This window comes from Camelus ferus, chromosome 8 (genome assembly GCF_009834535.1).
Source record: "Camelus ferus isolate YT-003-E chromosome 8, BCGSAC_Cfer_1.0, whole genome shotgun sequence".
Lineage (NCBI taxonomy): Eukaryota > Metazoa > Chordata > Mammalia > Artiodactyla > Camelidae > Camelus > Camelus ferus.
In genome coordinates this window covers 1,941,955-1,955,959 of record NC_045703.1, presented here as the reverse complement: position 1 = coordinate 1,955,959, position 14,005 = coordinate 1,941,955, and the positions used below count along the sequence as shown (strand labels likewise).

The following is a 14,005-nucleotide window of genomic DNA, read 5'->3' as shown; positions in this document are numbered from 1 at the left end:
TTCTTCCCTCCCAGTACCAGTAATTCTCCTGTCAACTCCAAACTGCCCCTCACGGCCAGGTAACCACGGACTGCCTCTGGCGAAAGGTAAGGACAAGACTCGGGCGTTTGGGCGGCATGACCGAGGGGCTGCCACGGGTCCCCCCTCGCGCCAGCCCTGCCCTGGCAGGTGCCCTTCTCTGCGCCCCTGCGCGGGGCCCTCTCTCCGGCTCACCTAATGACCAGGAGTTCGTGGAGCAGATACGCAGCTGCGGCCAGCAAAGCTCCCCCGGTCAAGTAAAGGGTTTTCTTCCACCAGGGATCGGAGCCCAGCCCTGCCATGATCCCACCGTAATCCTGCAAAGGGAAAGCGATGATGTCCCCATAAAAGGAGAAGGGCTCCTCGGACCCGGCCCACCAGCCGAAGAAGGAGACGCTCTGGTTCCAGCTCAGATCCACCACGCACGGCCTGGACGAGGCAAAGCCAACCCCCCAGTGCATGCTGCGCGGCTGGCTGCGGGCGCCCCTCCCAGGGCCCGCGCCGCCCGCATGGGAAGGGGCCGGCGCGGCCGGGCGCGGGCTCAGCAGCGCGCTGGGGGCGCGGGCGGCGCGGGCGGCAGCGACCGAGGCGGCGGCGGCGGCGGCGGCGGCGGAGGAGGAGGAGGAGGAGGGAGGACGCGGGCCGCGGGTGGCGGGCCTGGCCGGCGGGGCCCCGGGGCCCTGGGCGGCAGCGGCGGCCGCCGGCTCCCCCCGCAGCGGCCTCTCCGCGCCGCTCTTTGTGTCGGCGCCTGGAGAAGGCCGCGTGATGTCATTGCTCCCCGGGGCAGGGAAACAGAGGCGGGATAAAGTCACCTACCCCGCGCCCTGCCCCCGCCCCGCATCTCCGCGGTCCGGCGGCCTCCGCCCCGGCCGGAGCTGCGGGGCTGGGCGCGCCGGGCGGGCTCCGCGCCTCCAGGCGGCACGGCCAGGAACGGCTCGGTTGCGGAGGTGTCTGGAAATGCGGCTCCGCCCGGAGGAAGCTACAGTCGGGGCCCGGATCTTCGTCCCCCCACCCCACCCCACCCCACCCCCCGGCCCGTCCTCCGCCTCCGCTCCAGCCCCTCCCGCCCGCGCGAGAGCGGGGCGCGCGCAGAACTCACCTGGGACCGCGCGGAGCTCGGGCAGAAACGCCGCCCCTCGCGGGGGCTGGACACCCGGGCCCGGGCAAGGTCGGGAATTCCACTCCTCTCTCTAGCTGTCAGGAAAGCGCTGTGTCTTTGCATAACTTATGAAAACACTTATTCCTTTGCAGTTACCTAAGGCTTGGCCATGTGCTCACGGAGAGAGTCTGGTTTGATAAATAACAACAAAAATGTACTCTAGAGAGAAATCCCCTTTGACAGACCGGTCCAAGTCCAGTCTTTCCCCTTGGAAACCATCACCAGGAACGCGTGGCTGCGCCGTATTGCTCTGGTTGTTTTCCCTTTCCTTTTCTGCGCAGGAAATGTGTGTGTGATCGATTTTTCTTCCTTTTAACTTCATTTTTTAAAGTTGTACAAATATGTACAAAGAATAGGACCTTGTTTCATAGACGTGTAAGATGTACATACAAGTTTTAGCCAGAGCATGGACAGTTTAAAATTGTTCGAAGGAACTGAAAAAAATCAAGTAGGGCGTTTATCGCTCTTCAGGTGAAAGAGTGGCTATGGGAACCCTCCAGGCTTCTGAGTGAACGACCTGAGATTACAGTGAAGGGGGACTCCTCCTTTCTACTTCTCGGACCACACTAGCCCTTTAGACAGGCAGTGAGTGTGGTCATATGGTTAATAAAATACGGGCGTGTTGCCCCCCAGCAACGAGATACAGGGAGAGGCTAGCCACAAGAAGGGCCCCAGACACTACTGTATACGTTTACGGGACCTCTCAGGGAGAAGCAGAGTGTGCGGTTGGAAGTGAACCTTCCATGAGCAAATTGCAGAGTGGAACCCAAGGGCCTGCTGGAGAGACAGAGGTGGTCACCAGACCGCCTTCTGGGGAGAGAGACCAGGAGGCTGCAAAGGAAGAAGGGTGGGCAGGTTCGGGATCAGGGCAGAAATGCTCTGGTTGGAGGGGGATTCTCCATTCGTCCTCTGTGTCCTTCCCACGCAGCGCTCAGCCTTTGCTCTCATTAAATGTTGAGCCAATATTTAAAGAATATCTGTCTGATTTTTGGTACCGAATTATTTGCCTGAGTGTCTATGTCCAGCCATGAGGATGAGCATAAATTATTACCTTGAGTGGAGGAATATGGAAGGCAAAAAGGAGAATCAACCCTGCAAACTCTGTGCCCAGAAAACAAGTTAGAAACCAGATGAAGTTTGATATTCGGATCCCAGAAAGTGCATTCCACTCCAAGGCAGACCTACTCCACCCACTCATGGAAGCCAGTGGCCACTGCTGCATCCTGGGAGTATCAGATAATTGCTGAGCACTATCTGGCCTTTGGGTCAAGTATGGCTTGAATGTTCAAAGGTATCTTGAACTGAACATCTTTAAGAAGCAGGTGTTGGTAAAATAAAACCCCATAGAGAAGCTAAAATATAATCTTAAATGATCTGTTGCAGATTAAACTCAAGCTTTTAGATCCATGGCCTAGAAGAGAGAAGATTCTTAGAATTCAGTCTTGTATAAAGGTGAGAGGAGGCAGAGTAGTATCTAAGGAGTTAACAGACTCCTTGGGGAAAAGTTTGGTACGAAGATGTCAGAACAAAGCTCTGGGGAAACCAGGAAAGCAGCTATAGCTGTGAAGGCCCAGCAGCAACGCACATCTCAGCCAGATCAGGTTGGGCCTTCCGTGGAGAAGCTGCACACAAAGGGCTGCAATCCAGCCCCAGAGAGAAGGGACCGCGGGGCAGGGCCTCAGCCCTCTAGGGGTGGCAGTGCTGTTACCCGGCAGAGAGCAAGTGAGCAGGCCTAGGGTAACTGAGGAGCAGACCTGGGGTAACCGAGGAGCTCAGCAGACTGCTTCTTCAGAGTGACTCCTGAGAAGCCCCTGTGTGGAGCCAGATGCCAGGTTCAACCCGCAGTGTCTGTCAGGCCTCCCGCCCCGCAGGGGGTAGATGTAGGGAGCTGAGCCTGTCGCAGGGCTCCTTCAGCTAGTGATGGGGTGTGAAGACCTTGGGAGCCAGAGCGGGCAACTTTACTCCACCCCTCCCACCACCACCACCAAATCTGATTGCCTTAGTATCATAACCATGGACCGTAGCTCCAAGCTAGAGGCATCTTATTTTCCTTCTTCAAAATCTTTGTTTTACTAACAATTGAGGTATTTCAAGACAAAAATAGAAGGGACTAAGAGTTATTGAACAACTGTCGGTCTAATGATATGTTTTTTCCAGTAACTCTTCAAAACAACCTGTGTTAGACAATTATTGTCATTCCTATTTTACAAACGAGAAAACTAAGGCTCAGAGAGGTAAATTAACTGAGTCAGTTTCCAGGGCTAAGTAATGATAGAGCCAGAATTCAAACCCCGGTGTCTCACACCAGCAGCTCTTTGGTTGTCCATCACCTACAATGTCTTTCACCCCAAGTACCAGTGCTGAAGCACTGTCCATGATATTCCTTCTTTAGGTCATCAGTCTGTGGCTCAATTCTGAACCGTATCTAAACCCAATGGCTACAAAACCTAAAACGCTGCTGACTGTGCTGCCACCTTTTGAGAAAGGTGGATTTAGACAATTTCTTACACAGATGTTGCTATGCCTGCGCCATGTGACTCTGCAGCCTGGCCGTGGTGACGTGACAAGGGACAACTAAATCAGCGCTTCCCAAACTTTGTATATGTATCATCTGGAAATCTGTCACAATGATCAAATAAGAGACAATTAGATCAGTACTTCTCAAATGTTACGTGAATCACTGGGGATCTTGTTAACATGCAAATTCTGACTCATGAGGTCTGAGATTTTGCATTTCTAATAAGCATACAGGTGAAGCCAGACCACACTTGGATGAACAATAGTTTAGACCACTAGTTTATGTGACGGATCAAAAACTCTGCCCAAAAGAAACACCTCATGTTGGATGGTTTCTAATCAACCCAATCAAGTGACCATTTGTTGTTGAATTCGGACACCAGATACACAGATAAAAGGGCTGGGGCAGGAGTAGAATCAGGAATGGAAAGAAAATGAATCGAGACTCAAGAAAAGCCATTCGAACAGAGAGTAATGCATAATCCTTGTGAGAGGTTAATTTGACGTTTGAGTGCTAAGAGCTGAGAGAGGAAGCCACAGGGCAGGAGAGGAGGGGCAGGATGCTGGGAGGAGAAGGTGGGGAAGGAGTACCCTGGGGGATTAGTGATACCATGGCACCTTTTCTCAGGAAGCAACACAAAGAGCGTGAACAGATGAAGAAAATATTTTATAAGTTTCTTTTCCCCTGGAAAACTTTTCACAAGAATGTTATACTTTGTGTTTCAAAATGTAGCTTAAGAGATTTAAAATCTAGCTGCTGTAGTTGTAAGTGGATGTGATGCTGGCATTATTGCTGGTTTTATATAATTAAATTTAATATGCTATTTTATTAAAATATCTCTGTATTATTCACAAAATAAACAATTTACTTGATAACGTTACCCTGAATTTTATCATAAAACTTCTACTTTCTCAGCTTGATTTGTGGAGAAGAGATCTAATACTACCCTACCCAGGTATCCAACATTATAGCTGGAAGCCAGCGTGTTACCATAAGGTGACTGTCCCTATCTACTTTCTGATGTACTGGACTTGGGCGTTTTATTAATCAGTATGCAACTCTCAGAAAACATTTTCTGCAAGGCTGACTTGATGCTGAGAAAAGATACGCAGATAATAACCAGGCTCAGATAAGTGAGGGGCGATTGAGAAAATGGGTCATGAGAAAGTTTGGAAGACTTTTAGCTTGGGTGGTGAGTTCATTTGCCAGGGCTGCTGTAAAGAGCACACAAAATTTATTTAAGCCACCAGTCTGTGGTGGCCAGTTCTGGAGCCAGCTGTCCAAGATCAAGGTCCTGTCAGGGTTAATTTCTCCTTGGCTTACAATGGCCATTTTCTGCCTGTGTCTACATGGTCTTTCCTCTGTACATTTGTCTCCTAATCTCCTCTTCTTATAAGGTCCTCAGTCATATTGGATTATGGCCACCCTAATGATCTCATTTTACCTTAATTACGCCTTTGAAGGCACTACCTCCAAACACAGTCACATTTTGAGGTCCCGAGGGTAAGGACTTAAACATACAGATTTTAGGGGACACAGTTCAGCCCATAACAGATAGCCTACCAAATGCCCAAGAGGAGATGCCCAATGGCAATTGAATGCGTGTGTTTAGAAGAGAGATTTGGCCTGGGGTTGCAATGGGTGGGATCACTAAAGGCAAGGGGGTAGACCAGAGAGTGTGAGGGTAACTGCTAAGCGAGAGGAGAGAGGGGCTGAGGACAGAGCCCTGAGAACATCACAGTCAGAGGATGGCCAGAGGAAGAGAAGAACCATCCAGGAAACCGAGAGGGAAAGAGAGGCCAGGAGGGAAGATGGACAGGTGTGGGGCCGCAGAAGCCAAGGGAAGGGGGTGTCTCAAGACTGTGAGGTGGGGTCAATAGCATCCCATGTTCCCAACAAGTCAAGTCAAATGAATTTAGCCAGCAGTGCGGACATCACTGACCTGGGGGAACAAGCACTTTCAAGTGTCAGGGGGTCAGAAGCCAGACTTCAAAAGTGAAGGCAGCATAGTAAGTGCAGGAAACACCTGCAATGAATTTGGTTGTGAAAGGAGGAAGCAAAGGTTGGTTGTTGGAGAGGGGAATAAATATTTCTCCAGGCTTTTAAAAGGGGTTTATATATATTCTTTTTAATATTAATACATGAACACAGTACAATGTTCAAGAGCTACAGAGAAGAATGCAATGAAAAGTCAGTCTCTGCTCCGGTTATCCTCCCCCCTCCTCCGGATGTGCCTGGCCCCAGAGGCTGCCCCGTGTGAAGGACAGCGAGACGTCCTTGTACTCGGGCTTCTGGTTGACCGCACCTACGCTTCCCACAGCTCGCCCACCATGGAGATCGGAGGACCGGAGGGGAGTGAGGAATGGATGGGAGTGAAGAATGGATGACAACTAACCCTTAGTATCTTTTCCTGCAGAGTTGCCCCAGGCTGTGTCTCTCTCCACAGGGCTCCTTCTGTGTGTTTCAGGAACTAAGTCTCCATATTTCTCCTTCAGCAGAGGGCTGATAATGGCTTCCTGCTGTTGCTAGCCCTGGGGTTCTGCACTTTGGTAAATAGCCCTTTTATTATTTTTTTTATTTTTTATTGAGCTATAGTTGATTTACAATGTTGTGCTAGTTTCTGGTGTACACCATAGTGATTCAGCTATACATATATATATCTTTTTTTCATATTCTTTTTCACTTTAGGTTATTACAGATACTGAATATAATTCCCTGTGCTATACAGTAGGACCTTGTTTATCTATTTTACATATAGTAGTTTGTAATTACAAACTCCTAATTTATCCCTTCCCCCCCCCTTCCCCTTTGGTAACCATAAGTTTGTTTTCTGTCTCTGAGTCTATCTCTGTTTGATAACTAAGTTCATTTATATCATTTTTTAGATCCCACATATAAGCGATATCATGTACTATTTCTCTCCCTGACTTGTTTCACTAAACATAATGCACTCCTAGTCCACTCATGTTGTTGCAAATGGCATTATTTTATTCTTTTTTATGGCCGAGTAGTATTCCACTGTATAAATATACCACAACTTCTTTATCCAGTCATCTGTCAATGGACACTTCGGTTTCTTCTCTGTCTTGGCTATTGTAAATAGTGCTGCTAGGAACATTGAGGTTATAGGGATCTTTCCAAATTAGAGTTTCCTCTGGCTATATGCCCAGGAATGGGATTGCTGGATCATACGGTAAATTTATTTTTAGTTTTTTAAGGAATCTCCATACTGTTGTCCATAGAGTCTGCACCAGTTGCATTCCCACCAACAAGTGTATGGTGTTCCCTCTCTCCACACTCTCTCCAGCATTTATTGTTTGTGGACTAGTCCTTTGATTAAATGCTTCTCAAAATATCCAGTTTGCCTGTGTCTTTAGTTTCCTGCTGGGACTCTAAGAGATACATTCTCCCTTTTAACACTTCCCAGAAGCAAATACAGCCATCAGCTTCTGTGTTTATTCCCAGAGATGTTCGATGCATTAAAAATGCATTTTCTATATACGTGTTTGTATTTGTATATGTGTATTGTTCTAAATTATTTTTATACAAATCGTATCATTTAACTGCCTGTCTCCCAGTTTATTTTCTTTCCTTTTGTATCTTCAACATAGAACTTCCAAGCGTCTTCCTTCCTTCCTTCCTTCCTCTCTTTATAGCTGCCTAGAATACAGAAGCTATATATACATATATATATAGTTTATATGTACTTATTTATATTATTTTATATATATATATTTATAGAAGTGGGGTTTCTGGGTCAAAGGAGCCACGCATTATAACTGTCATAGATATTGCCATATTGCAGGCAATACACACTCTCAGTATTTTTTAAAGTGTCTGTTTCCTCATACATACCTTAATCACACATATTCTTAAGTGTTTTGATCTTTCCTCTTTGTAAGTGAGAACACAGTGCTCATTGTAGTTTTAAACTTGTTGAGGTTGAGAGCAATTTTTTGAAAGATACATTTGTGTTGACTTTTCTGTGAATTGGTCATCTTTAACTGGCTTATTGGTATTTTTTATTGACTTACATGAGGTCCTAATTGAGAAAAACAATTCTTTGCCTGTAAATTAATTGGCAGAAATTTTCCCAACCTTGCTTTTTTTCAATTTTTTCTTCTACGGCTTCATGGTTTCTATCATAGTTTTAGAGAGAACTTCTCTAAGTGGAGTATTCCAATCTATCACTTCAGATGTTCTTCCTAGGTGACCTCAAGTGCTGGGTGTGACCATGAAGGCAGAAGCCTCCAGAGACAAGGTCCTGTTGCTTTTGAGGTAGGACGCAAACCATCCACATAGACATTGGAGTTACTCAGGAAGATGGGAGGACTTAGGGATGGGAAGAAGAACAAAGACACCATGATTGAGGGGAGTGGCCAGAAGTGGGGTCTGGCAATAAAGGGCAAGCAGGGTACAGGAGAGCTAAACTTGAGGTTGGAGACATGAGAGCTTTTGCACAAGAGTAATGCAGTGTTGGGTGGGAGGGGCAAGGTATAGCTCAAGTGGTAGAGTGCCTGTTCGGCATGCATGAGGTCCTGGGTTCGAGCCCTGATACCTCCTCTAAAAATAAATAAATAAATAGACCTAATTACTGCCCCCCCCCAAATGAGTAGTGCAGTGAGCAAAGAGGACACAAATCCCATGTTTCTACTCCAGGTTCATAGAAAATGTGAAATCTCTCAAAATGGCTCCAGGTGAAACCACATCCTCAAAGGAAAGCTGGGTTTCAGCTAATGGAGGAAGTAAAGGACACTGCGATGCAGACGATGCAGACGGGGCTTATAGAGGCTGCAGCAGGAGAGTGCAGAACTGGGTAGTGGGAGGAAGAGCCAGGGAAGATGATTCAGGAAACAGTCTTGGGGGAGGTCATAGAAAGGAGTCGGGGTCGGGTGTCTAAGTCTTGGGCAACGACTAGGAGTAGCAGGGATTCTTATCAGGCTTTAATGTCACAAACATTTGGCCCCAGCAGGCCCCTGGGGTGCCAGTCACCTAGGCCTGAACATTGACTGAGAAGAACATGTCATCTCAGGAGCACAGAGAGATTTGCCTTTAAAAGAGTTAAGTTTCAGCTGCCATTGATTTGTTCTCAGGGAAAGTTCTGGGTATAAAACTGCCAGGTCTGTGGGTGCCCAGGTAAATAAGCAGAGGCCTGAAGTAACAAAGCCCTGTCCTCTGCGTGGTGGGTCTGGGTGCCATCTGGTGGGATGTGCCAGCGTGGGGGTGGATGGGGCAGGAAGGTGGGCTGCTGGGATAGCCCGCTGCACTGCAGCAATTCTCTTATGGTTTTTGATAACATTGTGGTTGAGAAATTCTCATCCAGCCAACCATCCAACCAGCCATCTACTGAGGTGGCTAATCCAACTATTTATCTCTATTTAAAATCAATCTTCTTTTATGAGTTGAAATTCTTTAAACATCGCATAAATCTGATTGATAATTAATCCAGACTGGCCTTCCATCATAACCATCCTGACAAAACTGGGTCTAGAAACAGAATCCCAGAACGTCTCTGCAATTTAACATCAAAAGAATGACCAAAAAGAGGCAATTCAAATCGTGTGCCAGTTTTTGCCTTTCACGACTTTTGTCAGCTTTCATGTCCACTTTTACAAAAGATAGGCAGAAGACAGCATGACTGTATTTTTCTTTTCCTGACATACTCTGTCAAATAGACTGTATTTCCCCACTGCAGTATTTTAGTACAGTCATCTTTAACCTTTCTGGGGGGGCATGAATCCTTTTGAGACTCGGATGAAAGCTATAGGACATTCTCGGCAAAGAAATACAAACACGTACACAATTTCGTTTCCTGTTTCGGGGGTTCCTGGAACCTCAGAAGCCCATCTGAAGACCCCAGATACAGAGCCTGTTTTAGAGTCAGAAAGACGAGTGGAGATCTTACATGATGTCAGTGACCTCTATGTCCATCAGTTCCGATCTGTCAACAGGAAACAAGGATTCAAATCTATCAAAGAGGGAACACCTCATGGCCATATTTACCTTGTAACTCTCCACAACCCCATTCTCAGCTCTGCTCACATCATCTTGAGAACATATTTTTTCCTTAGATCCAACTGGTGCCTTTTAGCCCCTAGACAGTGGCTCTTTTATATGTGCTGCATCCTTTTCTTGTTGGGATACAAGAGGTTTATTGAACTCACAATAAATTCTTTTGCTTGATTTCATGCAAATCATCAGTGTCAGGATTTTTTTTTTTTTTTGATACAGTGAAGACTTGCATGTTATTTGCGTCTCATCAGTAATAGTCAAGTAAGACTCTCCCTTTTAATAGAGTCACATTGTAACTTAATAAAAGCAATTATGTATTGGCTGTGCTAACACTTTCTTTCCTTTGGTTTTCTTTCTATCTTTACTTTCCATTGACATTTTCTTAGGATTCTTGTATTTTTGGACCTACTTCTGTAAGCCTGTAATGATGCAAATATTTCTTATGGAACTACAGGGACCTTACCAACTCAGGTGTAAGAAATATTTCTCACAAGCATGACTCGCCACTGTGCCTGGTTACTGAGCAGTCTCTAAATCTTTGCTTGTGCCTCTCAATGTCATGTATTCCAGATCTGCAGTAGCACAGAAGCCCTCGTGAGTATCCCTAGCACACATCAGAGTCATTTCAAACAATGTCAGAATTTTTCACTTTTTTTGCTTGACTGAGATATTTTTATTGTGTGGTATTTTAATTCAATACTTTACTTCAATTTATCATTAATACAATAACAAAACCAGTAACTCTAATATGGAAAGTAAGGCTGGAATTTTATTCAGGGTCTTTAAAGCATTTTAATAAGTTATAGTTAGTAGCATGTAGTTGTTTTAGTCATAGAGAGGCAATGAAGGGAACTGAGGCACATTGCTCAAACTTTAGACGTTGCGAAACTCTGATTGAAATGCTTCTGAAGATGCAACCTTGCATACAGACAATTCAAATATGTGATACTAATCCAGGTGTGTGTGGATGCTTCTGCTATGACCATACAATGGCACAGACACTGGGTACAAGTATGAAAGTGTAGTGCACAGGCTGCCTGGGTCTGCATCTTACTGGTTGTGTGAAGCTGAACACATTTAACATCTCCGTGAAAGGGAGTGGACGGTACTTCCGACCTCACAGGGCTGTTATGAAGGTTACATGGGATAATGCATGCCTAGCACTCAGCACAGGGCCTGGCGCTCCGTAAACACAAAAGATTATAGTAAGTGGCCCATATTGCTTAGGAATTCTTTTCTTATTGAAGTAGAGTTGGTTTACAACGTTGCGTTAGTTTCTGATGTATGGCATAGTGATTGAGTTATACACATATGTATTCTTTTTCATTATAGGGTATTACAAAATATCGAGTATAGTCCCCTGTCCTGTACAGTAGGACCTTGTTGCTTATCTGTTTTATGTATAGTAGTTGGTATTTGTAAATCCCAAACTCCCAAACTTATCCCTCTCCACCCCCTTTCCTCCCCAGTAACCAAGTTTCTTATCTATGTCTGTGAGTCTGTTTCTGTTTTGTAAATAAGTTCATTTGTGTCATTTTTGACACTTTAAAACAACCTACAATAATCTCTTGGATGTCCAAATTACTTGACTTTATTGGAATTTTTTTGGAATATATTAGCAGCACCTCATTCATTCATTCATTTTCTTATTCAACAGACATATATCCAGCTGGGTCAGGGGATGTAAGACTGAATGAAACAGAACAATGGTCCCAGGCATATGGTGCTGACATGACACAGATCCTAATCAAATATTCACACAAATAAATCTAAACCTGTAATTGTGATAAGTGCTATAAATAAGAGAAATATGATATAATGTTAAAAGGAGTATTTGCCCTTGTCAAACTAGGGGTCAAAGGAATCTTCCCAGAGGAGGTGGGCTGAGGTCTGACTGGTGGCCAGAGGGTTTGAATGTTCTTGACTGGAGGGAGAACTGAGCAAGGGCCCCAACAGCAGAAAACGACAACATAAGACTTGAGACGAAGTGCAGAGCAGTACTTACAGTTCGCTAGCTTTCATGAAAGCAAGAGAGGAAATAAGAAAATATGCTTATAATTGTTCATTTGTGCAAAACACACATGGACACGTATACACGTTAAGCCAGAACAGTAATGAGATTGGTTATGACAGCGAGTAAGTGGGAATGGAGTGGAAGGACTGGAGGTTACCAGAACAGAGTAGAAGGCATATGGGGGAGTGACATGTGTCCGAATACAAACTTTTTATATAGTTCTGATTTTTAGAAACATGTTAGTGGCATGTCCTCCAAAAGTAAATCATTTAAATCAGCCAGGATTTGGGGGAGAGGGAACCCAAAAAGGAATGTAAACTGTAACATATGAGCCTGAGGGTATTACAAACCAACAACATAACCAGGCTGATGTGGAAGGGGAGAAGAACTAACCTAACTTTGGAAAATAGTATTTTTAATGATATATCCTAAGGCTAAATTAAATTTCTTTCTCATAGGGCACCCTTGCTTCCAAATCAAAACATGATCATCAAAAAATAGGAAGTTTCCTAACATCACGTTGCAGCGAACTTGACATTTTCATTTGAGAGCACTGAGGCGTGACTTAGGGGAGGAGACAATGTGACGTTTCTAGTGCCTCACACAAACTTCTAGATGTAAAATAAAAGAATTAAAGATGATTCTTTGGTGATGTTTTGTCTTTGGGACAGCTATGGCACACACGGATATCGCAATGTTTTATAGGCCTGCATAACATATTGTCCCCAGAACATAGCAACTTTGGGAAAAATCAAAACTTCAGTAACAACTGCAATTGCTTTTTATTCTAGTCTTCCCACCAAGATAGCTTCTGCAATCCCACTTCCAGAAGGCTCTTCCAGGTTCTATGGGAGTTTTGCATGTGTGCTGGATCCCATTGTTCCCTAAAGAAGTTTTGAAAAGAGCCACACCACTTGTCTCTTGTCCCCATCTGCCTTGCCTTGTGACCCTTCCTACCACCACTCATTGCTAAGTGCTGAAAGTTTTGTTCTCCTGGTGCACATAGCCCTTTTAGCCAACCTTAAATGGTCTAGCCATTTTTATAATTAAAGCCCCACTGAGCACTCTGACTCCCTCCACAAGGACTCAGTGGTCAAGGTCATAGCCCAGTTTCCCACAGCTGTTCCTCTCACCGGAAACCAGATCCCAGCAAATTCACTTTCTCCCTCTATTTTGTTCTAAGATAGGTCTATAATCTCTTTTGCTGGACTATCAGCTATAAAGTTTCCACCATTATTTCTTGCAGGGGACTGTCATGAACCCAGAGTTCCTAAGGGAAGGTTTGCAGATTAAACTCCCTACCATTGCCCTAATTGCTAAATTACTGCTTTTTAAAAGTAGGTCATTCTCAAAATAAAAATTTTTCAAGTAGGCAATCCTCACTCTACAAATAAACATTAAAAAAAACTTTGTAGTATCTTTCTGAGCCTATTTCCCCTGGAACTTGGTTGAAATTGGCCTGAAAGATCAAATTAGATTATGCACAGAGGCATGAAATTTTCATCTCTTCATCTTACAAGAATTCAAGTGGAACACAGAAGTTGCTATTACTGAATCATCCTGAATTTCCATCACTTAACAATGTATATTTTTAATAATTGAAAGTTAGAGTATTCTTTCGAAAATAAATGTGCTTTGTTTGGGGGACTGCTTTTTACTTGATTTCATAAACATAAAAATGTTTTTATTGAGGTATAGTTGATGTACACTATTATACAAGTTTCAGGTGTACAATAGTGATTCACAATTTTTAAAGTTTATACTCCATTTGTAGTTATTTACAAAATATTGGTTATATTCCCAGTGTTGTATATTCTTGCTGCTTATTTTATACATAGTAATTTGTACCTCTTGTACCTCTTGTATTTTACCCCCACCCCCTCCCCTCTCCCCACTGGTAACCACTAGTTTGCTCTCTATATTTGTGAATCTGTTTGCTTTGTTATATTCACTAGTTTATTTTTTAGATTCTGCATAAAGTGAGATCATATAGTCTTTGTCTTCCTCTAGGTCTACCCATGTTGTTACAATTGGCAGAACTTTCTTTTTTATGGCTAAATAGTATTCCATTGTTTTATTTATTTATTTTTTTTTATATATATATATATATCTCTCACATCTCCTTTATCCAGTCATCTGTTGATGGACACTTAGGTTGCTTCCAAATCTTGGCTATTGTAAATAATACTGCTACGAACATGGGGATGCATGTATCTTTTTCAATTAGTGTTTTTATTTTCTTTGGATATATGCCCAGAAGGAAGAATTGCTGGATCAAAAGGTA

The 14,005-nt window shown here is 44.3% G+C and overlaps 1 protein-coding gene across 1 annotated transcript in view; it reads right to left on the bottom strand.

The window, feature by feature from the left end:
• Positions 1-612, bottom strand: part of FAXC (failed axon connections homolog, metaxin like GST domain containing) — a 54,328-nt gene extending 53,716 nt beyond the window's left edge. The window contains exon 1 of the mRNA XM_032484413.1: positions 214-612. Within this exon, the coding sequence (XP_032340304.1) occupies positions 214-479 (266 nt within the window). The 5' untranslated portion in view covers positions 480-612. The remainder of the gene's footprint in view (positions 1-213) is intronic.
• Between the last annotated feature and the right edge of the window lie 13,393 nt (positions 613-14,005).